General features: G+C 45.7%; 1 protein-coding gene across 5 annotated transcripts in view; it reads right to left on the bottom strand.

Moving 5' to 3' along the window:
- GNAO1 (G protein subunit alpha o1) overlaps positions 1 to 21329 on the bottom strand; it is a 181166-nt gene that overhangs the window by 108233 nt on the left and 51604 nt on the right. The window contains exons 3-5 of one of the 5 annotated variants that reach the window (XM_086350744.1): positions 15616 to 15761; positions 9978 to 10121; positions 9472 to 9880 (exon numbers count right to left, since the gene is read on the bottom strand). The exons of 3 other annotated variants lie outside the window; for them this stretch is intronic. In XM_086350744.1, the coding sequence (XP_086206870.1) occupies positions 9648 to 9880; positions 9978 to 10121; positions 15616 to 15761 (523 nt within the window). In that variant the 3' untranslated portion in view covers positions 9472 to 9647. Of the gene's footprint in view, positions 1 to 9471; positions 9881 to 9977; positions 10122 to 15615; positions 15762 to 21329 lie in introns of those variants that run through there. One more of the 5 variants, XM_086350740.1, reaches the window with a different exon arrangement.

A 21329-nucleotide genomic window follows, 5' to 3' on the forward strand; every position in this document is an offset into this window, starting at 1 on the left:
AGGTCTCTTGGACCTCAGGAACAGAAGGAGCCGAATAAGTGGGCTACACTCCCCTTGCCCCTGGGGCTGAAGGAGAACAGGGAGCCCGGGGGGAAGAGATTCCTCTCAGGTATCCCAGGAGCAGACCACTGGCTTGCCTTTCTGGACACCACTGGCCCAGAGGGCAAGGGCAGCTGCACTCTACAGGGGAGAGCTCTGACTCTGGACTCTACAACCAGAAACAATGAAAAGTTCACAACATGTTCAAAGTCCAGCAGAAAAAGACCAGTCAGAATAAACAGTGCACGTGCTCCAAGAGACAAATGACAGGTCAAAAAGAAAATCACACGTGTCCTAAAGCAAGTCAGGGAAGACATAAACGACTTTCCAACTATAGTAGGCGAGTCCCTGTTGAGACGTGAATTAGTGGCCTGGAAGACCAAAAGGAAAAAGCATCTTCAAGTACAGAACAAAAGTAGAGAGAGACAGGGTTCATGAGGGAAAAGATAAAAGACCTGGAGGACGGGGATGTGCCTGGAGGTCCAGTGGTTAAGAATCTGCTTTTCAACACAGGGGTCGTGGGTTGGATCCCTGGTCAAGGAACTAAGATCCCACATGCCAAAGGGCAACTAGCTCATGTGCTGCAACTACCGAGCCTGTGCTCTAGAGCCCACACACCACAGTAGAGAAAAGCCTGCATGCCACAACCCAATGCACGGATGGTGGCTGCAGCCATGAAATTAAAGACGCTTGCTCCTTGGAAGAAAAGCTATGACAAACCTAGACAGCGTATTAAAAAGCAGATACATCACTTTACTGACAAAGGTCCGTATAGTCAAAGCTATAGTTTTTTCAGTAGTCATGTATGGATGTGAGAGTTGGACCATAAAGGAGGCTGAGCGCTGAAGAATTGATGCTTTTGAACTGTGGTGTTGGAGAAGACTCTTGAGAGTCTCTTGGACTGCAAGGATATCAAACCAGTCAATCCTAAAGGAAATCAATCCTGGATATTCACTGGAAGGACGGATGCTAAAGCTGAAACTCCAATACTTTGGCCACCTGATGTGATGAACTGACTCAATGGAAAAGACCCTGATACTGGGAAAGATTGAGGGCAAGAGGAGAAGTGTGTGACAGAGAATAAGACGCTTGGATGTCATCACTGACTCAATGGACATGAGTTTGAGCAAACTCAGAGAGATAGTGAAGGACAGGGAAGCCTGGCGTGCTGCAGTTCATGGGGTCTCAGAGAGTTGGACACAACTTGGCAACTGAACAACAACAACGTATATAAAAGACCTGGAGGACAGACCCAGGGAGATCTAACTTGAGAATATTAGGAGTTCTAGAAGAAAGAAATGGAATGGATGGAGGAGAGCCAGTAATTAAGAAACAACAGAAGATAATTCTATTGACACAGAAGATAATTTCCTGGAGCCAAGAAAAAAACCAGAGTCTACAGACCGAAAGGACTCAGAGTTCCAGGAAGGGTGGCCAGAAGAGATGTATACAACAGGTTACCCTGGCAAAATTCAACTTTGAGGATGAACACAAAACCCTAAAAGCTTCTAGACAGAAAGAACATATTACCTATAAAGAAAAAAACATAACACATCTGACTTCTCCTCTGAAACACTACGAACTGAAAGAGTAGAGTACCATCTACCAACCATTCAGAAAAGAGAAGCAAAGCCCTTCAAATACTCTGTATATTTTTCAAGGCAAAAGATAATTGCAGATATGCAAGAGTAATGCTTAAAATTCTCCAAGCCAGGCTTCAGCAATACATGAACCATGAACTTCCAGATGTTCAAGCTGGTTTTAGAAAAGGCAGAGGAACCAGAGATCAAATTGCCAACATCTGCTGGATCATCGAAAAAGCAAGAGAGTTCCAGAAAACCGTCTATTTCTGCTTTATTGACTATGCCAAAGCCTTTGACTGTGTGGATCACAATAAACTGTGGAAAATTCTGAAAGAGATGGGGATACCAGACCACCTGACCTGCCTCTTGAGAAACCTGTATGCAGGTCAGGAAGCAACAGTTAGCACTGGACATGGAACAACAGACTGGTTCCAAATAGGAAAAGGAGTACGTCAAGGTTATATATTGTCACCCTGCTTATTTAACTTATATGCAGAGTACGTCATGAGAAACGCTGGGCTGGAAGAAGCACAAGCTGGAATCAAGACTGCCAGGAGAAATATCAATAACCCCAGATATGTAAATGATACCACCCTTATGGCAGAAAGTGAAGAAGAACTAAAGAGCCTCTTGATGAAACTGAAAGAGGAGAGTGAAAACGTTGGCTTAAAGCTCAACATTCAGAAAACTAAGATCATGGCAGCTGGTCCCACCACTTCATGGGAAATAGATGGGGAAACAATGGAAACAATGGCTGACTTTATTTTTCTGGGTTCCAAAATCACTGCAGGTGGTGATTGCAGCCATGAAATTAAAAGATGCTGACTCCTTGGAAGGAAAGTTATGACTAACCTAGACAGCACATTAAAAAGCAGAGGCATTACTTTGCCAACAAAGGTCCATCTAGTCAAGGATATGGTTTTTCCAGTGGTCATGTATAGATGTGAGAGTTGGACTACAAAGAAAGCTGAGCACCAAAGAATTGATGCTTTTGAACTGTGGTGTTGGAGAAGACTCTTGAGAGTCCCTTGAACTGCAAGGAGATCCAACCAGTCCATCTTAAAGGAGATCAGTCCTGGGTGTTCATTGGAAGGACTGATGTTGAAGCTGAAACTCCAATACTTTGGCCACCTGATGCGAAGAGCTGACTCATTGGAAAAGACCCTGATGCTGGGAAAGATAGAGGCAGGAGGAGAAGGGGACGAAAGAGGATGAGATGGCTGGATGGCATCACAGACTCGATGGACATAGGTTTGGGTAGACTCCAGGAGTTGGTGATGGACAGGGAGGCCTGGCATGCTGCGGTTCATGGGGTCACAAAGAGTCGGACATGACTGAGTGACTGAACTGAACTGAACTGAAGAGTCCATGGAGTTTATCACCCACACATCCCACCTATGGAAAATATTTAAGGCAACATATATGCACCAGAACAGAACTCAACATGGGGAAAGTGAACAGGTCAGGAAAGCATGATGGATATGGATGTTTGCTCACACGCTTGCTCCCTCCCCTTTCTCCTCAATCTGAATGGAGAAAGGTGGACTCTCTGGGAACAGAGCCAATAAATGAGGACTCTGAAAATAGAAGGGACATACTATCAGGGAAATTCCAACCACAGCCCACGGCTAAAAATATTAAATTATCCTAACAAAATCAAAGGGTTGAAAAGGAAGGGAGTAAAAGTCTTCCAAGGTCTCATCTTAAGCAGGGGTCAGGGACGTGACTCTAAGGTCTCATCCCACTGAAGTGGACAAAATGAGAGAAGAAATGGAGCAACTCCCAAGGAGAAATGGTTATTTGTGTTCTCTTGCTTTCAAATAATAGTAGGGCAATATGCATTTGATTATGAATCAAGGGGGAAAGAATGTAACCTTTAATAAGATGGAAAAGTAGAGAACATCCAAACTGACAAGGGAAATGCAAAGCAACTATTAATACATCAAACCAGCACAAACAAGAGAAAAGAAAACATGGAAACAGTGATGGAAGGAAATTAAAAACATACCATAAGATGGAAGGAATAAAATCAAGTACATCAGTTAATGAAGACGATGTTAGATTGGATTGAAAAATCAGAACAAAAAACAAAACCCAGGTACACAATGTTTTTAAGAATCTAAATAAAGGTATGTAAAAATGTTGAAAATAAATTCAAAGACAAATAGATACCAGGCAAATGCAAACAAAAGGAAAGCATGAGTGTCAAAATTAATTACATAAAGGGGAATTTTAGCTGAAAAATAATGCAGAGGATGAAGGTATTTGGAATGATAAAAGGAATACTTTATGAAAAAGTTAACAACCATCAGAAACTTGTATGCATTAGACAACAGAGAAACTAAATATATAAAACATGTATCAGAAATGGAATAAACAAAAAGCTGATGGAAAATTTTAAAAATGTCTATTTCAGAAATGGACAAATCTTATAGGCAAATATTAACTAAGGAAAACGAATTATATAATTTGAATTTCTAGAAATATGCAGGACCTACACCCCTTAAAACACAAAATAAACTATTCTAATGGACTGGATCGTTTACAAAAATTGATTACATGTTAGGTTGAAGAGATAACACCTTAATAAATTTTACAAAGGAGAGCTTTTATACATCACAATATCTAATCACAATCAATAAACCTAGAAATTGAAAAAAGTGAGAAGAAAAATATTGACTTAGAAATTAAGGAGCTCATTCCTAGATAAAATCTAGTTGAAGAGAAAATCATAAGGGAAATGACAAAGTAGCTAGAAGGTAGTTCATATCAATTCCCATGGGACAGAGCAAAAGTCACGCTCAGAGCGAAATTCAAAGCCTCTATGATTAAAGAAGGAATATGAAAAATAAAGAAATTTGGTCCTCTTCTTAAGAGATTACAAAAAGAACAAACCAAAATGGAAGAAACATGATTATAAACTAGTAAGTTAAAAGCTGGAATTAGTAAGATTAAAATATAGTAGAAGAGTGGAGAGTATAAATAACTGCCAAAACTGAAAATAAGTAAAATAAAACTTTCATGAGACTAAGAGGAAAAGAGTAAACTTACAAGGATCAGAAATGAGAAAGAAGATCCAACCAAAGCGACAGAAGAGAAAAGCAAAACCATAAAAGAATACCACGTGGCCACAAACCTGAAAATCTGGTAATTGCATAGACAAACGTACATTACTAAAATTGACCCAAGAGGAAAAGGAACATTTGAAAAGACAAATTATCATAGAAAAACTGGAAAATGATCAAAGATCTACTATTGAAAATGGTGCTAGGTATTTAGTGCCAGATAGAGTCAATTAATTTTATCCAGTCTTTAAATGGCAGATAATTGCAACATCATTTCAAGGATTCTGCTGCTGCTGCTAAGTTGCTTCAGTTGTGTCCGACTCTGTGTGACCCCATAGACGGCAGCCCGCCAGGCTCCACCACCCCTGGGATTCTCCAGGCAAGAACACTGGAGTGGGTTGCCATTTCCTTCTCCAATGCATGAAAGTGAAAGGTGAAAGTGAAGTCGCTCAGTCATGTCCGACTCTTAGCGACCCCATGGACTGCAGCCTACCAGGCTCCTCCATCCATGGGATTTTCCAAGCAAGAGTACTGGAGTGGGGTGCCATTGCCTTCTCCGTCAAGGATTCTAGGTCATACTAAAAGATGGAGAGTTCCCCAATTAGTGCTATGAAGCCACTGAACTCTATTAAAAATAAGAAGATAGCACAAGAAAGAAAACTATAAACCATTCTCATTTATTAAACTTGATGCAAAAATTATCTACATAATTGAATCTAGTTAAGTATCAAAAGAAAAAAAACATGTTACAACTAAACCCAGAAATGTAAAATGGTCCAACATCATTATCCATGGCAACCACAAAGATGGGAAAGTCACATTAACAAATGCTGAAAAGGTATTTGGTAAAATTTAGATAATTTCTCATTACAAATCAGGAATAGAAGCTAATGATTTATACAAAATAGAAACTATTAATCAAAATCCAGTAGCAAACATGATTATTAACAGGGATATTTTTAAATGATTTTAACTAAAATGTACAACTAGATAAGGATGAGTGTAATCAGCATTATTATTTATCATGATCTACCACTACTATCTAAAGTAGTATAGCAAGAAAGCGGTATCAATGTTATCAAATAAGAACTAAAATAATTTCTTTGATCATATTTGGATAGCCAGAAAATCTAAGAGACTACTGCAAAAAAGAAGAAAAAAAAAAGTCTCCTACAATTAATAAGAGAATTGGTAAGGTGGCTGGATCCAAGATAAATATTCAAAAATTAATATTTTTTTCCTAGTCATAAATACCAAAAAGAGAACATTAAAAAATAGCCTATCTACAATAGTGACAAAATTATAAATACCTAAGAATAAATTATACAAGAAACTTACAGAACCTACATGAAGAAAACTATAAAAATCTTACTGCCCACCAGTTCTATTCCTAGGCAAGTACCCAAGAGAAATGCATGCCTAAGTTCACCCAGAGCTATGAACACAAATGATCCTAGCAGCATGGCTGGTGATAGGGCAGAACTAGAAGTCATCCCCATCACTTGGAGAAGGAATGAAAAGAACTGAGGTTAGTCACACAACGTAATAATATACGCAGCGAGAAGAAACAGCAACTGTACCCAACAGTGTGGATAAGTCTCAACTGTGAAGTAAAAGACAAAAACAGAAGAGCACACACTGAATGGTTCCATTTGCAGAATAGGCAACAACAGGCAAACCGACCTAAGCTGCTGGAAGTCAAGGACATGGAGGCAATGGTGAAGAGAGGAGTGCAGGCCAAGCCGGGCGCCGGTGTGTTCACCCTGTGAAAATCCATCAAGCTGTACATTAGGGCTTGTGTCTTTTCCCAGGTGGAGCTAGTGGCAAAGAACTGGCAGTTTGACCCCTGGGTCGGGAAGATCCCCTGGAGGAAGGCATGGCAACCCACTCCAGTATTCTTGCCTGGAGAATCCCATGGACAGAGGAACCTGGCGGACTATAGTCCTTTGGGTTGAAAAGAGTGGGACACAATTAAAGCAACTTAGCACGCCCGCACTAGGTATGATATACTTCAAAAAAAGACATTTGGGGATTTTCTTGGTGCTCCAGTGGTTCGGAATCCACCTGCCAACACAGGAAACATAGGTTTGATCCCTGGTCTAGGAAGACCCCATATGCCACAGGGCAATTAAACCCATGGGGCACAACTACTAAAGCCTCCGTGCCTTCGAGCCTGTGCTCTGCAGCAAGACAAGCCAGTGCAATGAGAAGCCCACGCACCACAACAGGAGAGCAGCCCCCACTCTCCACAGCTAGGGAAAACCTGAAGGCAGCAAGGGAGACCCAAAGCGGCCAAAAGGAAATTTTTTTTAAATTACTAAAAAATAATAATAGTAAAAAATTTTTTTACTAAAGGCTATAAAACCAGATTTGAAGAAAATATATATGTTCTTGAATGGGAATAGGTATTATTTTTAAAATCTCTTCCTTTATATATTGAAATTTAATACAAATTTCAGTTAAAATTTCAACAAGGTTGTTTTGTTTTGCGTTTTTCACTGGAAGCTGAATTCCAGGAAGACCTGACACCTCCCTCCCACCCCTACCCAGGCTAGGGAGGAGGTAGGGCCTCAGTGCTGGCTTCCCTATCCCACTTAGTCACCCACGCATCCCTCAGCTCCACTTTCACAGGAGAACAGAAACATGTAGCCCACTAGGTCAGGGCCAGGCCTCCGAGACATCCCAGGCCTGTGCAGACCTCCCACTGGAGGGTCAATTGAGCGAGACCCAGCAGTTGCAGTTTCAGCCTTGAAACTAGCAGGGTGGTCCAGGGAGAGTGCCTGCTTTCACTCCGAATAGATGAAAAGAGTGGTCAGCATCTGCTTAACTGGGCTGGAAAGAGTCTTTTCATTTCTCAGATTCACCTCTGACTTTCTTTAACATCTATCTTCTCAAACAACCAAGTGCTGCTTTATGGTTATTTTATGTGACATTCACACATACCCTATTACAGAGAAAGGATAGCTGTTCTCTTCTCCCTCTCTTCCAGGCAAAAAAGCATGTTTGGAAAGCAAATGTGACTTTCTCAAGGTCAGCAGCGGGCAGGCGGCCGCGGCGGGGCTCACCTTCGGCCTTCTGTCTCCACATGCCGGCTTCCTCCCCGCTAATCTCTGTGATAAGAGGAGTCACACGCTGCTGCGGGCAGGCCAGGGGGAGAGAGGGCGGGGGTGATGGGTCCTGGCACCAGACCCAGGGTCCTCCAGGGAGCCTTTTCGAGAGAGCTGGCCAAAATCTGGGCCAGGCTAGAGGGCCCCCAAGCGGGGGGTGACGCTGTTCCAGGCTCCAACACTTGGCTCCAGATGCAGCAGCTGCTGCTGGCTCATCGGCCACTCAGAGGTCAGACAGGAGCAACTCCTTAGCTACACTCCTGGCGTGAGGCCAGCGAGGCAAGCAGGTGGGCCCATCCCCGGAAGCCCCACTGCCACCTCAGAAACTGGCTCCAGCACAGCGCCTCCTCTGATTCCACCCGCCACACAGGCCCTGGGGGCTGTGGGAGGACCGTTCAGCAAAGCGGCTGGGCGTCCCTCCCCCGTGAACACAGGGCCCACCAAGCTGCCCCTGAGAAGAAGGTACAGTGGGCCGGGGCTGGGGCCAGGAGGAAGGTGAGGCGGGCATCTGGGAGCCCGCCTGAGTATCCCTGATGCGGGCACGCGGATGAGCATGGCCGGCTAGGTGATGCCACGCTCCTCAGAGAGGGCTAGTACCCGGGCATTGCTCCCGAGACCCTGGGCAGGACTTGGACACGGGATGGGAGAGGTCAGCGTCTCACTGCCTGAACACACTGAGGAATTTACTCTGTGCCAAACCTTGTGCTCGGTGGTTCACATGCACCATCTCATTTCATCCTCACCACAACTCCTGAGGAGGGTACGATGATTACCCCCATGTCAGAGAGGACGAAGTGGCGGCTGAGAGAGATGAGCTCACTCGCTCAAGGTCACACAGGTAGTAGGCGGCAGGTGCCGGCTTCTGTTTCACCCCAAAGCCTGCGCTCTTACCAAGGCACTGCCAGCCCAGCTCGCCCGCTCCCCCAGGGCCTAGCAGCCTGAGGCTGCCAGCCCAGCACAGGACTCGCGGCTTCCCCTAACCCTCATCTGAGGGGGTCCTGCCAGCAGCCTGGCATCGGGGGGCCAACCTGGGGACGAGGATTCAGAAGACCTGGTCCCGCTGCTGCTCTGTCATCCGGAGGGTAATAACCAGTGGGGAGCCAGTGGAGGACCTACAATTACCTTGGGCCTTCATTTATGTGCTCAGTGAATCATGAACACATTTCCAGCCTGTTCAGCTCGTCTGATGCGAGAATTCCCTCTATCCCCCGCGTGACCCTATTGTGCAAGTGGGAGGATGATTCCTTACCCTCTCTGTAACTTATCTGCCCACTGCTCCTCCTGGAGAGAACAAGTCTAACTTGTTGTCTGTACAACAGGGCCTCAGAGAATTGAAGCCTGAAGCCTTCTGGTTCCGTCTAAGATCCCAGAAAAATACTTCCAAACACCCAGAAATCTAACGGGGTGCCTGAGAATCCACCCTGGAGCCACTTGTTCATGAGAGAAAGTGGCGGCTTGGCTAATGGACTGCAGTTGGAGCTCAGAGAGAGATAGGGGTGGGCAGACAGCCCCACTTGGCATGGAATCGACTCCTGCAGGAAAAAGCTCGGGGTGCCAACCTTGGGGACAGACTGAATTCTGGCCCACGAGCTGTAGCACCCTCAGCTGACAATGGTTTGCATGTTGGCCAGGGGAGGGCGAGGCTGGGGAGTGAGAGGAGACTCAGCTACAGCCAAGTTTTTTTAGCTTTTAAATAACTTCATGTATTTATTTATTTTTGGCTGTGCTGGGTCTTTGTCACTGCACAGGCTTTGCTCTAGTTGCGGCGAGCGGGGGTTACTCCTTGTGGTGCGCGGGCTTCTCCTGGCAGTGGCTTCCCTCGTTGAGGAGCGTCGGCTCTGGGCTCACGGGCTTCAGTAACTGCAGCTCACAGGCTCAGCAGTTGTGGCACATGGGCTTAGTTCCTCCATGGCATGTGGCATCTTCCTGGACCAGGGATCAAATCCATGTCCTTGCACTGACAGGTGGATTCTTAACCACGGGACCACCATGGAAGTCCCCAAGCTTTTCTTTACAGAGGAGGCTGTGAGGAAAATTCTCCTGGTGCTTAGCCACCTGGGGATATTACAATCCTTCTTCCCAGGACCTATCTCAGCAGAAGGGGAAAAGAATTGCTATTTTAAAGAAGTTAATTAAGTGTCATTAAAACATGCCCTTGAACTTAATGACATTCTTTCTTTTACCATTTACATATCCTGAGCCTTCAAGTGACAGGGACTCCTTGAGTTGACTCTTCAACTTGATCTCATTTGTGCAGTTTAAAGAACTTCTTTCATCAAATATGCACACAGATTCACAGTGAGTCTTCGATGTAATGGGCAATTTTGCTGGCAGAGTAGATTAGAACACTGAACCTGGGGTCAGAAGACCTGGGTTCAAAGGTCTTTACTACCTGGAAAACTCAGAGTAAGTCATTAAGTTCTCTGACCCCATCCTGTAACGTGGGATAGTCCCCAAATCTCTCCCCGCCACCTTTATAGGGGTATTGTGAGGACTGACTGACATGTCTGAGATAGCCTGCTGTAGACTGTAAACACACAAGGGGATGTCAAAACAAAACATGTGAGACACATCTTGAACCTGGAGGTAGAATCTTGGGTTGATGTTTGTGGCTTGGGACTACCGACTGTTCTATCATCAAGAGTTTGGAGTGCTACCTTTCACTCACTCCTGTTCAGTGTCGTTAAGGTGGGGTCTGGGCACACTGCACTCCCCAGAGCCATGATGGTTCATTCAAGGATAGGAACACAAGCCAGTCAGAGGCATAAGTAGTAAGCCTTTTCCGGGGATGTCCAGTAAGGAAACACAGTTCCCACGGGATTCGAAGCTGAGGCCACATCTCATGGCCCTGAGGAGTGAGCCCATCTGAGAGCAAAGTTAACAGAGAGGAAGGCAGAGAAGACAGACACTAGTGCTGACGGTATCTTTCAAGTCCTTGGAGCCACAGTTTTCAGTGATGGGTAGGCATGTCTATCATTTGCAACTCAAAGAGTCTGATGCACAACCTGAATGAAGGCGGGAATGACAAAAACAGTTTCAGGATGTGTTTTCCAAAGGAAGACACTGTCCTGTGTGCTCCATCTTCTACCCAAGAGCCATCGACGACACCTGGCCCCAGCACAGGGTTTAAGCTGAGGACGGTCCGCCCTCTGCATAAGTGCACCTGCTATTCTAACTGCCTCTGAGTTCTTCAAGAATTCCTTCCTTGGAATGCCCTTGGATATAGGTGTGAGAGGCCAGGATGCCTGGAGCTGTGAGAGTGCCAGCTAAGTGCTAAGGCTAGCGGAACAAAAAGACAGAAAGACGTAGGTCCCTGACGGCGGCACTGGGCAACCTTGGGATAGCTTGCTCTCCAGACTTCTTGATATGTGAGCTAGTCATTTCCTATGTGGTTTAAGACATTTCGAGTTGGGTTTTCTGTCACCTGCAACCACAGCCACCTGATATGAAAGCTCACTTCAAGCTCCTCTCCTCCTTGGAACCTTCCCAGATCCCACCTGTCCCCCAGCGCTGCCCTAATCAGCACACCCTCACTGGATTCTCTGTCAACATCAGGAAAGCAAAAGTCTTCCTCCTGGGTGTGGGTTGAAGCACAGTGTCAAGGAGATGCTGACGCCACACTTGGGGGTTGTCTGCCACAAACTTAGGAGGAGGCTCACCCAGCTTCTCATTACCACACAAAACTCCTGATTTTGCTGCCCAAACCAGTTTCTCCTGTGTTCTTATTTAGCAGCGTCTCCATCTTATCAGTTACTCAGGTCAAAATCTTGAATTCACCCTCAACTCCTCTCTCTTGCACACTCACATTCAGTAGGAAAGGAAATCTTGTTGGCTTCACCTTCAAAACACCCTCAGAACCTGACCACTCTACTGCCTTAGCCCTAGATCACCATCGCCCTGGTCCAGGCCACCAGAGCCTCTTTCTCAAACAACTCCTTCAGGCCCCCAGTAATCTCCCTGGGCCCACTCCTTTTCCCTGGGTTGTTCTCCACAGTGAAGTTCGTGCTTTGCAAAGGCACCATCACACCAGAATAAAAGTCCAAGTCCTTACTGCAGCCTCCAACATGGCCAACCCCAGCCTCCTGCATCTTCACCTGACCTCCTATTTCCCCATCCCATGCCCACCACTCTCCAGCCACCCAAGCCTCTGTTGGTTCCTGAAACGCATCAGAAATGCTCCCACCTCAGGGCCTTTGCACTTTGTATTGGCTGCTCCTTCTGCCAAAAACATTTCCCTCACTCCCAGATGTCTTTCAAATCTCTGCTTCAAAGCTACCTTGGAGGGGATGTCTCTGACAATCCACCTAGAATAGCAACTCCTTCTATCTCTCTTACTTGGCTTTATCTTTCTTCACAGGCAACGTGCTATTTTTTTTTTTTTTAATCTCTTTGGTGCCTGCCTCCCCATCTCTGAGAGCTGGGGCTCCGCCTTATTCATTGTGGCACCCTGGGAACCAGAGCAGCTCCAGTCACAGAGCAGACACCAAGTAGACATCTGTTCAGGGGACAATCTCTTTTTTGTATCCTGAACCGGTGGCTCAGTGGTAAAAGAACCCACCTGCTAATGCAGGAAATGCAAGAGATGCAAGTTTGATCCCTGGATCAGGAAGATCCCCTGGAGGAGGAACAGGCAACCCACTCCAATATTCTTGCCTAGAAAATCCCATGGATGGAGGAGCCTAGTGGGCTACGGTCTATGGGGTCACACAGAGTAACTGAGCACACACCACTCTCAGCACAGGATTTTGTAGGTATTCAGAAAGCTTGTCTACAATGTGATCACATCACCGCTTCAATTTCATTCCTGGCAGAAATGAAAGTTTCTTTGCTACATATGGACAAGGGTTGGAAAGTATCAGAGAAAAACAGAAACAGCAGTTATGGGTGGTGGAAGCTTTTGTATGTTAAACTCTCTAACCACTGTTAATGACGGTCCAATTTAAAGGTATAACCCTTTTGACCAAAAGGTCAATAACCATTTCAAAGAACTGAACATGTTCTTCTTAGCAGTGTCATTTAAAACAAAGCAGCTGGTGTTTTGTTAAAGGTGCCAACAAGTGAGACGTGCAGACAAAATCTCCTTCAGAACCCCTTATCACCAAAGATATCTACAGGGAGACTTCAGACCCTTATAAACAGGAACCCTCCTACACTGTTGGTGAAAATGTACGTTGATGCAGCCACTGTGGAGAACAGTATGGAGGTTCCTCAAAAAACTAAAAATAGAGTTACCATATGATCCAGCAATCCCATTCCTGGGCATATATCCAGACAAAACTGTAATTCAAAAGATACATGTACCCCTATGTTCATAGCAGTGCTATTCACAACAGACAAGACATGGAAACCACCTAACTGGCCACTGACAGATGAATGGCTAAAGAAGATGTGGCACATATTGGGTTGGTCAAAAAGCTCATCAGGGTTTTTCCACAGGATGCTATGGAAAAACCCAAATGAACTTTTTGGCCAACCAATATATCTATATCTATACATATACACACACACAGAGGAATACTACTCAGCCACAGAAAAGAATGAGATAATGCCATCTGCAGCAACATGGATGGGCCTAGAGATGATCACACTAAGCAAAGTCAGTCTGAGAGAAAGAAAACTACCATATGGTATCACTTAGATGTGGGATCTAAACTATGACACAGATGAGCACATCTATCAAACAGAAATGAAATCACGGACTCAGGTAGCAGACTGGTGATAGCCAAGGGGAAGGGGGGTGGGGAAGGGATGGAGTGGGAGACTGGGGTAGCAGATGTAAGCTTTTATATACAGAGTGGATAAACAACAAGGTCCTACTGTATAGCATAGAGAACTATATTCAGTAGCCTGGTGGGCTGCGATACGACTGAGCGACTTCACTTTCACTTTCCACTTTCATGCATTGGAGAAGGAAATGGCAACCCACTCCAGTGTTCTTGCCTGGAGAATCCCAGGGATGGGGGAGCCTGGTGGGCTGCCGTCTATGGGGTCACACAGAGTAGGACACGACTGAAGTGACTTAGCAGCAGCAGCATGATAAACCATAATAGAAAAGAATATTGAAAAAAGAATGTGTACATACACACACACACATATGTATAACTGAATCACTTTGCTGTATAGCAGTAATTAACAAAACATGGTAAATCAAATATACTTCAACAACAACAAAAAAACTTTATGAATAACAGAGAACCACAATCTTCAATTGGTGCTTGTGAAAATGCACATTTTTCATCAAAATTGCTTTAACTTTACATGCTATTTCATTTCTAATTCTGAATATCACTACATGGGCGTTAATTATCAAGTGGGGGTTAATTATCAAGAAGTGATATAGGTTAAATGGCTTTTGGCCTTAGGAAGCACTGAGTGTAATTCTCAATCTTGGGCAGAATAATTACAAATATTCATTTACCCAGCCAGCATATTTCAAGAATTGACCACATTCCTACTTAAGGAGCCCCTAACTTCCGAGGGAGACACAGAGGTACCTATTTTTATAGGATTTCAGGGAAGAGGGTGAGAGGTGGGCTTTGGAGGAGGACTGTTCCAGTTACGCACTGAGCATCCATTATGTGCAAGGCGCTCTGCTGGGCCCTGCAAACTCAGCACAGGGCTGTCCACAAGGAGCTTATAATGCACAGTGTGAGATAAGATCGGGAAAAACCAACCTTAATAGAAAGCAGCAATATGTCAGTTGCCTCAAGAGAAAAGGAAAAACCAGCCATGTTCTAAAGAGGCTCAGAGGAGGAGGGAGCAGAGCTTGGAGAAATCAGGTGAGGCTTCTGGAAAACCATGACACTCCGGGGCCTAGAACAAGAGGTGGGCGTGACAGGCAGAGACGTGGGCTGTGTGGGCAGAGGTTATTCCAGGTAAGGGAAACCATGCACCGCAGGCAGGCAGGCAAGCAGAGTTCAGGGGCTTCTGCTCTACTCAGGATGGCCAGCCTGTGTACTCTGGACAGTGTAGTGTGTGTGTGTGTGTGTGTGTGTGTGTGTGTGTGCGTGCGTGCGTGTGATGAGGAGGAGTCATTACCTAAGATTATCTCTGATAAGAAATGCTTTCGAAGTGTTTCTAGAACCATATGACCAAGTGGGACCTCTTTGTAAAGACTGGGAAGAGGGAACATTGCCAGTTAGAGAGGCTGTTACTCTGGGGAAGGGCCGCACAGGAGATTTAACTCAGGAGAATGGGCATTTTATTAATACCTTATATTGATGTCATATATTCTTTTTATGGGCAAAACATTACATAATAAAAAGGCTTCAGTGATTAATTCATTTAGTTAACAAACATAAATTACAGTTTTGCTCTTTAGAAAATCTTTTTGAAGACACTGATGTCCAGGGCAGAGAGATGAGAGGGCTGTACTAGGGGGAGGGGCTGTAGGCAAGGAAAGGAGGGTGAGTAGGGAAGAAAGGCCAGCGGACTGGCCACAGAGGGACTGTCACATGAGGGAGAACATAGAAGCACAGAGAACAAGGTGCACGGCAGGGCTTTGGGCGGCAAGGTGCACGGCAGGGGTTTGGGGGGCAAGGTGCACAGCAGAGGTTTGGGGGGCTGCAGTGCCATGAGCTTCTCCCTGAGCACAATCCCAGCAGAGAAAAGCGCCTTTGGTTCTTGAACACATTGGCTCCCTGTCCTTATTGGCCCCCAGCTGGGAAGTTTCCTAGAGCTGCTTTTAGCCAGAGACACTGAACTTGGACATCCAGCATCCTCTTGTTGCAGGCAGTGGCAGGGCCCAGGGACGCCTGCAACAGGATCCTGGCCTGTGTGTACCGGACTCCAATGTCTTGGATTGTAACCCTGGTACGTTACCATGAACATAGACACTCCATGGAAGAGGTTTTCTCGCTGATGCCCTTTGTGATTGCAGCCGGCAGATTTCAGCAGGAGTTTTCCATGACATGACATTTGAGGAAAGCTTATCAACTGTGTTAGCAAGACCTGGGACTTGGGAGCTCCTAGAAGGTGGATGGAAAGGAGAGTTGGGTATTAGGACCAACCTCCCCTCAAAGAGGGCATGCAGGAGTCAGCCATGTTTTCCCATCAGTCGTGCGGACAGGTGTGTATCCTGAGACAGTAACCCGAGTGGCAGGGAGCCAGTGACCTAGGAGGGTGGAGACCTGACTTCTGTCCCTGACTGTGCAGGGGCCCTGCAAAGACTACCCAGCTGGTAAGAGGCTGGGCAATCTATATAGAAGAGGCTCTGAACGATCTGCATCTGAGTCCGACTGCCCCTTACCAGAACACGCCAAATCTGTTACAGACCTATTGGTTTTCCGCAGTTTTTAAGAACATCCGTTCATGTGTTTAGTGTCCCTCTCCTCCATAAAACTTTATAAGCCCCACAGGTGCACAGGGTGTGTTTGCGCTGCTCAACATTTTATGCCTAGGGCAGTATCTGGCACGCAGACGTTTCATTATTTGCTAAGTGGCTGGATGAACCTGGTGAGCAAGCGACTTGATCTCTAAGCCTCACTGGGTGTTGCTGGTGCAAACAAAGCACTCAGCACAGCGCGTGGTCATGCTCAGCACCTAATGCGTGTAGCTGCACACAGAGTGCTCCTAAAAAACAAGCAGCCTGGACTGGATTTTCAGAAGTCAGAGCAGGAAGTGGCTGACCATCTGTCTCATCAGCCCCACCATTTGGAGGATGGGAAACCCAGCACTGAGAGGGGAAGAGGGGAGTGATTATCCTGGAAACCTTCAAGGACCCCCCTCCTGCCTCCCTGTCCAGCTCCAGCTTCCAGTCTTGGCACTGGGAATGTCTCAACTGCTTTGTTTTTTTGTTCTCAGTGGGCCGTGTTTTGACAGAGAAAGTACACCATATCAGTTCCCAAATCTTACTTATCCCTCAGGGGCAGCTCAAATGAGATCTCCTCCAGAAAACCTCCCGTGGGCCTCTAGCAATCCCATAGCTGCTCCTTCTTTGTTCAAGTGCCCCAGCCCTCCCACTGGTCCAAATATTTTCTGCCTTAATGAGTACATGCGTTTACCTTCCTCAGTACACCCGTCAGTTCTTTCTGGGTCAGGAACACATTCACAAGAACTGCTTTGGTACTTCCCCAAGTTCCTGGGGCAAGGTCTGCTACGTCCGTGAGTTAACGAATGAGTCAGTGAGCAACATTTTCTGGCCACTCTAGGGCAGGCCACTCTTTAACTGGCCAGGGCCATGCACTCTTCTACAAAAGACCTGAGCATCACCCCAGCCAAGCTGAATCAAGTGGAACACCAAGGCTGTGATAAATTCCACCCAAACTGAGTCTAGCAGTTGCAGGGAGCAGCAGCAGTCCTTGCTGATTCCTGCAAATGGATAAAAATGATCCTGACTATCGGATCAGCAGCAGCAGCGACGGCAGGCCACCACCTCTCTCCAGGCCAACAGTGGTGGTCGAGGCAGCTCTTTAAACAAACCCGAAGGGCTTCTTCATCTATAACATAAATGTTGTTTGAGGGCTCCTTCCTGCCTCAGTTGTCCTAAGGCTCTAGCCCAGGCCGATCCTACAGGCACTACTTTAGTAAATGGAGAACATTTTAGTAGACCGTGTTGGGAAACTTAGTGCCAGAGAACACTAGTGCTGGAGCCAACGCGAGGCCATTACTCCCAACCTGGCTTACTTTCAGAGCCCTCCAGGCACGGCGGAGGACGGCGCTGATGAGCAGTGCCCGGGCCTTGCCCTCTGCCTACAGTAAGAGAAAAACTGGTGGTTCAGAGCACGGAGGGCCCTGCCTTTCTTCCTCACAGCAAAGTGCTCGCCCAGCCTGGCTACAGCGGTTGCTTCCCCACCCCACTCCTGCCCACCTGGGCTCCCATCTTCCACAGGGAATTCCTGGGTAGTAAGAGAATGCTTCTTTCGTTAGGATCTGAGTGACTAGAAAGCTGGGGGTCCAGCACAGGACAAGTCCCATGGGGATCCAATGACCTTGGAGAGTCACTGTCTGACAGAAAGGTGGAAGCTCTCTGACCTGCAACTGGCCGTCCCCACCCAGGGGCCCCAAATGGGCTCTGAATCAGGCTTATCCCACCTCACGGCACTTCTCAAGCAATGCATGATTCAGTTTCTTGTTCTTGCTAAGCAGAGTCAGATATGTAACTGCTAATCAGAGCTTCTCATCAGCCTGAGGTAACCAGGGTTACCGCCCTGGTTGGACGTAATTCCAGCCAAGAGCAAAGACGCTCTGTGGTCTCGTTAGCCGGCAAGGCCTGATAATAGATAGGATCCTGCTAGAATTGTTTTTTTTTAATGCTAAAGGTTGTCCACAGATCCTCATTAGTACCTTCAAGAACCCCTCCTTGCATCGAGCCTAAGACACGGTTGAAGGGATGAAGGCACGGAGGCCCAGTAATGCTCTGCCTTAACCAAAGTCGCAGAGTGAATTAGTGCGGATGGTCGTCCAGACAGTGTTTCTGGGGCTTCTTTCTCTTTGTAACCCACTGGGATAGTGACCCCCCCTCCTTTATCTCTAGTACCGCATGGTGAGTGGCTGAGAGCAGGAGTCTGGTACCCGATTGCAATTCTTCACTCTGCACTCGCTGCATGGGCAGAGATGCAGCACTGAACCCTGTGCTTCATTTTCCTTATTTGCTAAGCTGAGAACAGTTCCCGGGGCAACTCTGCCTCAGTTTCCTCAGCTGTAAAGTGGGGGAATATATCCATACCACAGGGCCTACCTCATTGGGTGATCGTGAGAACAAAATGAGTTAATGTGGGCACAAATGCTTAGAACTCTGCCTGGCACCTAGTAAGACTCAATAAATGTTTTTAACAGCTGTATTGAGATATAATTAGCATATCATTCAATTCACCTATTTAAAACATATAGTTCAAGGATTCTTGGTATGTTCACAGATAGGTGCAAACCATCACCATAGTCAATTCTGGAACATTTTTATTACTTAAAAAAGAAACCTTGAAGCCTTTAGTTACCACCCCTCTTCCTCCCCCACTTCCCCCACACCCTTCCCCACATCTGAGAAACCAGTAATCTACCTTCTGTCTCTATCAATTTCTCTATTCGGGACCTCCACATGAACAGAATCATATAATATGTGCTCTTTTATGACTGGCTTTTTTCACTGAGCATAAGGCTTTCAATGTTCATCCATTGGTATCATGTGTAAGTACCTCATTTCTTTTTATAGTTGAATAACAGTCTGTTGTATGGATATACTGCATTCTGCTTATCCATTTGTCTACTTGGGTTGTTCTCCAACCATGAAGTCATAAAGTCACGCTGTACAGTCATAAGGTAACTCTATGTTTAATCACTGGAGGAGCTGCCAGGTTGCTTTCCAGCTGCATCACTTTACATTCCCATCAGTGGTGTATGAGGGTCCCAGCTGCTCCACATCCTTGACCAACACTAGCTGTTATCTTTTTGATTCTAGCCATCCTAGCGAGTGTTAAATGGTTTTGATTTGCCTTTTACTGATGGCTAATGATGTTAAGCATCTTTTCATGTGCTTATTGGCCACTCATATGTTATCTTTGGAGAGCTGTCTATTCAGAGCCTTTGACCATTTTTAAATTGGGATATCTGCCATTTTATGATTGAGTTTTAAGAGTTCTTTATATATTTTGGATACAAATCCCTTTTTGGATACATGAGTTACAAATATGCTCTCCGACCCTTTGAGTTGTCTTTGCACTTTCTTGATGATGTACTTTGAAGCACAAAAATTATAATTTTTATAAAGTCCAGTTTATATTTTCTTCTATTGTTTGTGTTTTGGCTGTCATGTCTATGAACTCTTTACTAAACTCATGAAGATTTATTTCTTTCTTTATTTATTTATACTTTTGGCTTTTATGTTTTGGTCTTTGATTCATTTTAAGTTAATTTTCATACATGGTGTGAGGTAAGGGTCCAACTTCATTCTTTTGTATGTGGCTATTCAGTTTCAGCACCATTTGCTGAAAAGACTATTTCTTCACTGAATGAGGCACCCTTGTAAAACCCAGTTGACCACACATGCGTATGTTTATTTCTGGACTCTTGTTTCTATTCCATCGACCCATATGTCCATCCTGCGCCAGGACCATGCTGTCTTGATCACTGTTGCTTTGTAGCATTGGGAGGTACAGGTCATACTTTCTTTTTCTTTTTCAGGGTTGTCTTGGCTATCCTGGGTCCCTTGAAATTCTACATGAATTTTAGAATAGGCTTGTCAGTTTCCACAAAGAAGGCATCTGAGATCCTGAAAGGCCCAGCACTGAATCTGTAGATCATCTGGGGTAGAGTGCTCAATAAATATTAACCTTTTCCCCATCTTTTTCTTCCTTCTCCTCTTCTTATTACTACTATTATTACTATTACCTTTTACCATTATGAGAAGTAAATAAGACAACTCATGTGACGTGCCAGCCCATAATAAGGGTTCAATACACGTTTGCTTAAGTGCTTTTGGTTGGGCCCCAGAGGCTGGCAGGAGAGCAGGCTGAGTGACCTCCACAGCACCCCTAACTCTGCTGGCAACCACGCTAGAATGCAGGCTGCCGTCAGGTTTGCTACAGGGACTCCTGAGTCCAGGACTTTGCTTTTTCCCAAGTGGGGCTTCCTACTGAGGCTCAAGGTTGAAGTCTCTGCCAGAGGACAGCACGACCTCTACTCCCTTCAGCTCGCACAGGCCTATAATCGGGAGCTCCCGTGAGTGACATAAACCACACACACTCAAACTGAAATGCCTTCTGAGCTGCCTTGGCAAGAAAGGGACATTGGGTGGCGTGGTAAGGAAAAGAGTAGCTCTTATTTAGCATTTCTCCAACTTGAGTCACTCAAGGGCCACCCTCATGATTTCTGGCCATAGCCACATACCATCCTACTTGATTAGTCCAGTAGTTTAATTCTGCACACTGGAAACAGATGTATCTTATTATTTAAAAAAGAAATTTTATATGACTGCCTTAAATGAAAAAACCAGTATCACAGGCTTTAAGTAGGAGATAATGATGAAAGCAAATAGTAGAAACAAAACCGCAAAATTTAAGATCATAGAATAAAATGCTCTTTGTTAAAAAAAAAAAAGAAGATTAGCAAGACTTGGAGGGATTTAAAGACATCCTAGTGCCCAGCTGAAACTCTCTCAACTTGATCAGGAGGCCTGAAAGAGAATGGGAAGGAGGCTCACTTCCCTCCACTCAGTGACGGAGTGCTGTGCTAGGTACCATCACCCCTGAATCTCCAATGCTGCACACCAGGCTGAGGAAGGGGCTCAAGAAAGGACGCTTCACCCTCCAACTCTACTGCTCAACCATCCTGGCATTCTCTAATGCTGAGAGTCACAACACAGGCACCAGGCACTGCCACCCACCCAAAGTGCTTTGAACTCACCCTGAAAAACTCTGCAGGACCAGCATCAGAGCTCAGGAGGATCACCGGAGAGTCCTGCATGGCTCCTATTGGGATGCAGTCAAGGGACTGCTTGGTGCTCAAGGCCTGCCCCTGCTCCCCAAGACCACCAAGCGCACAGAGCACATGGAGCGCAGAGCCCTAGAGAGAGCTGGATGATGCCAACGCCGCCCTTTGGA

Source organism: Bos grunniens, chromosome 18 (genome assembly GCF_055505025.1).
Source record: "Bos grunniens cultivar Pamir isolate PY7600 chromosome 18, Bosgru_T2T1.0, whole genome shotgun sequence".
NCBI classification, from domain to species: Eukaryota; Metazoa; Chordata; class Mammalia; order Artiodactyla; family Bovidae; genus Bos; species Bos grunniens.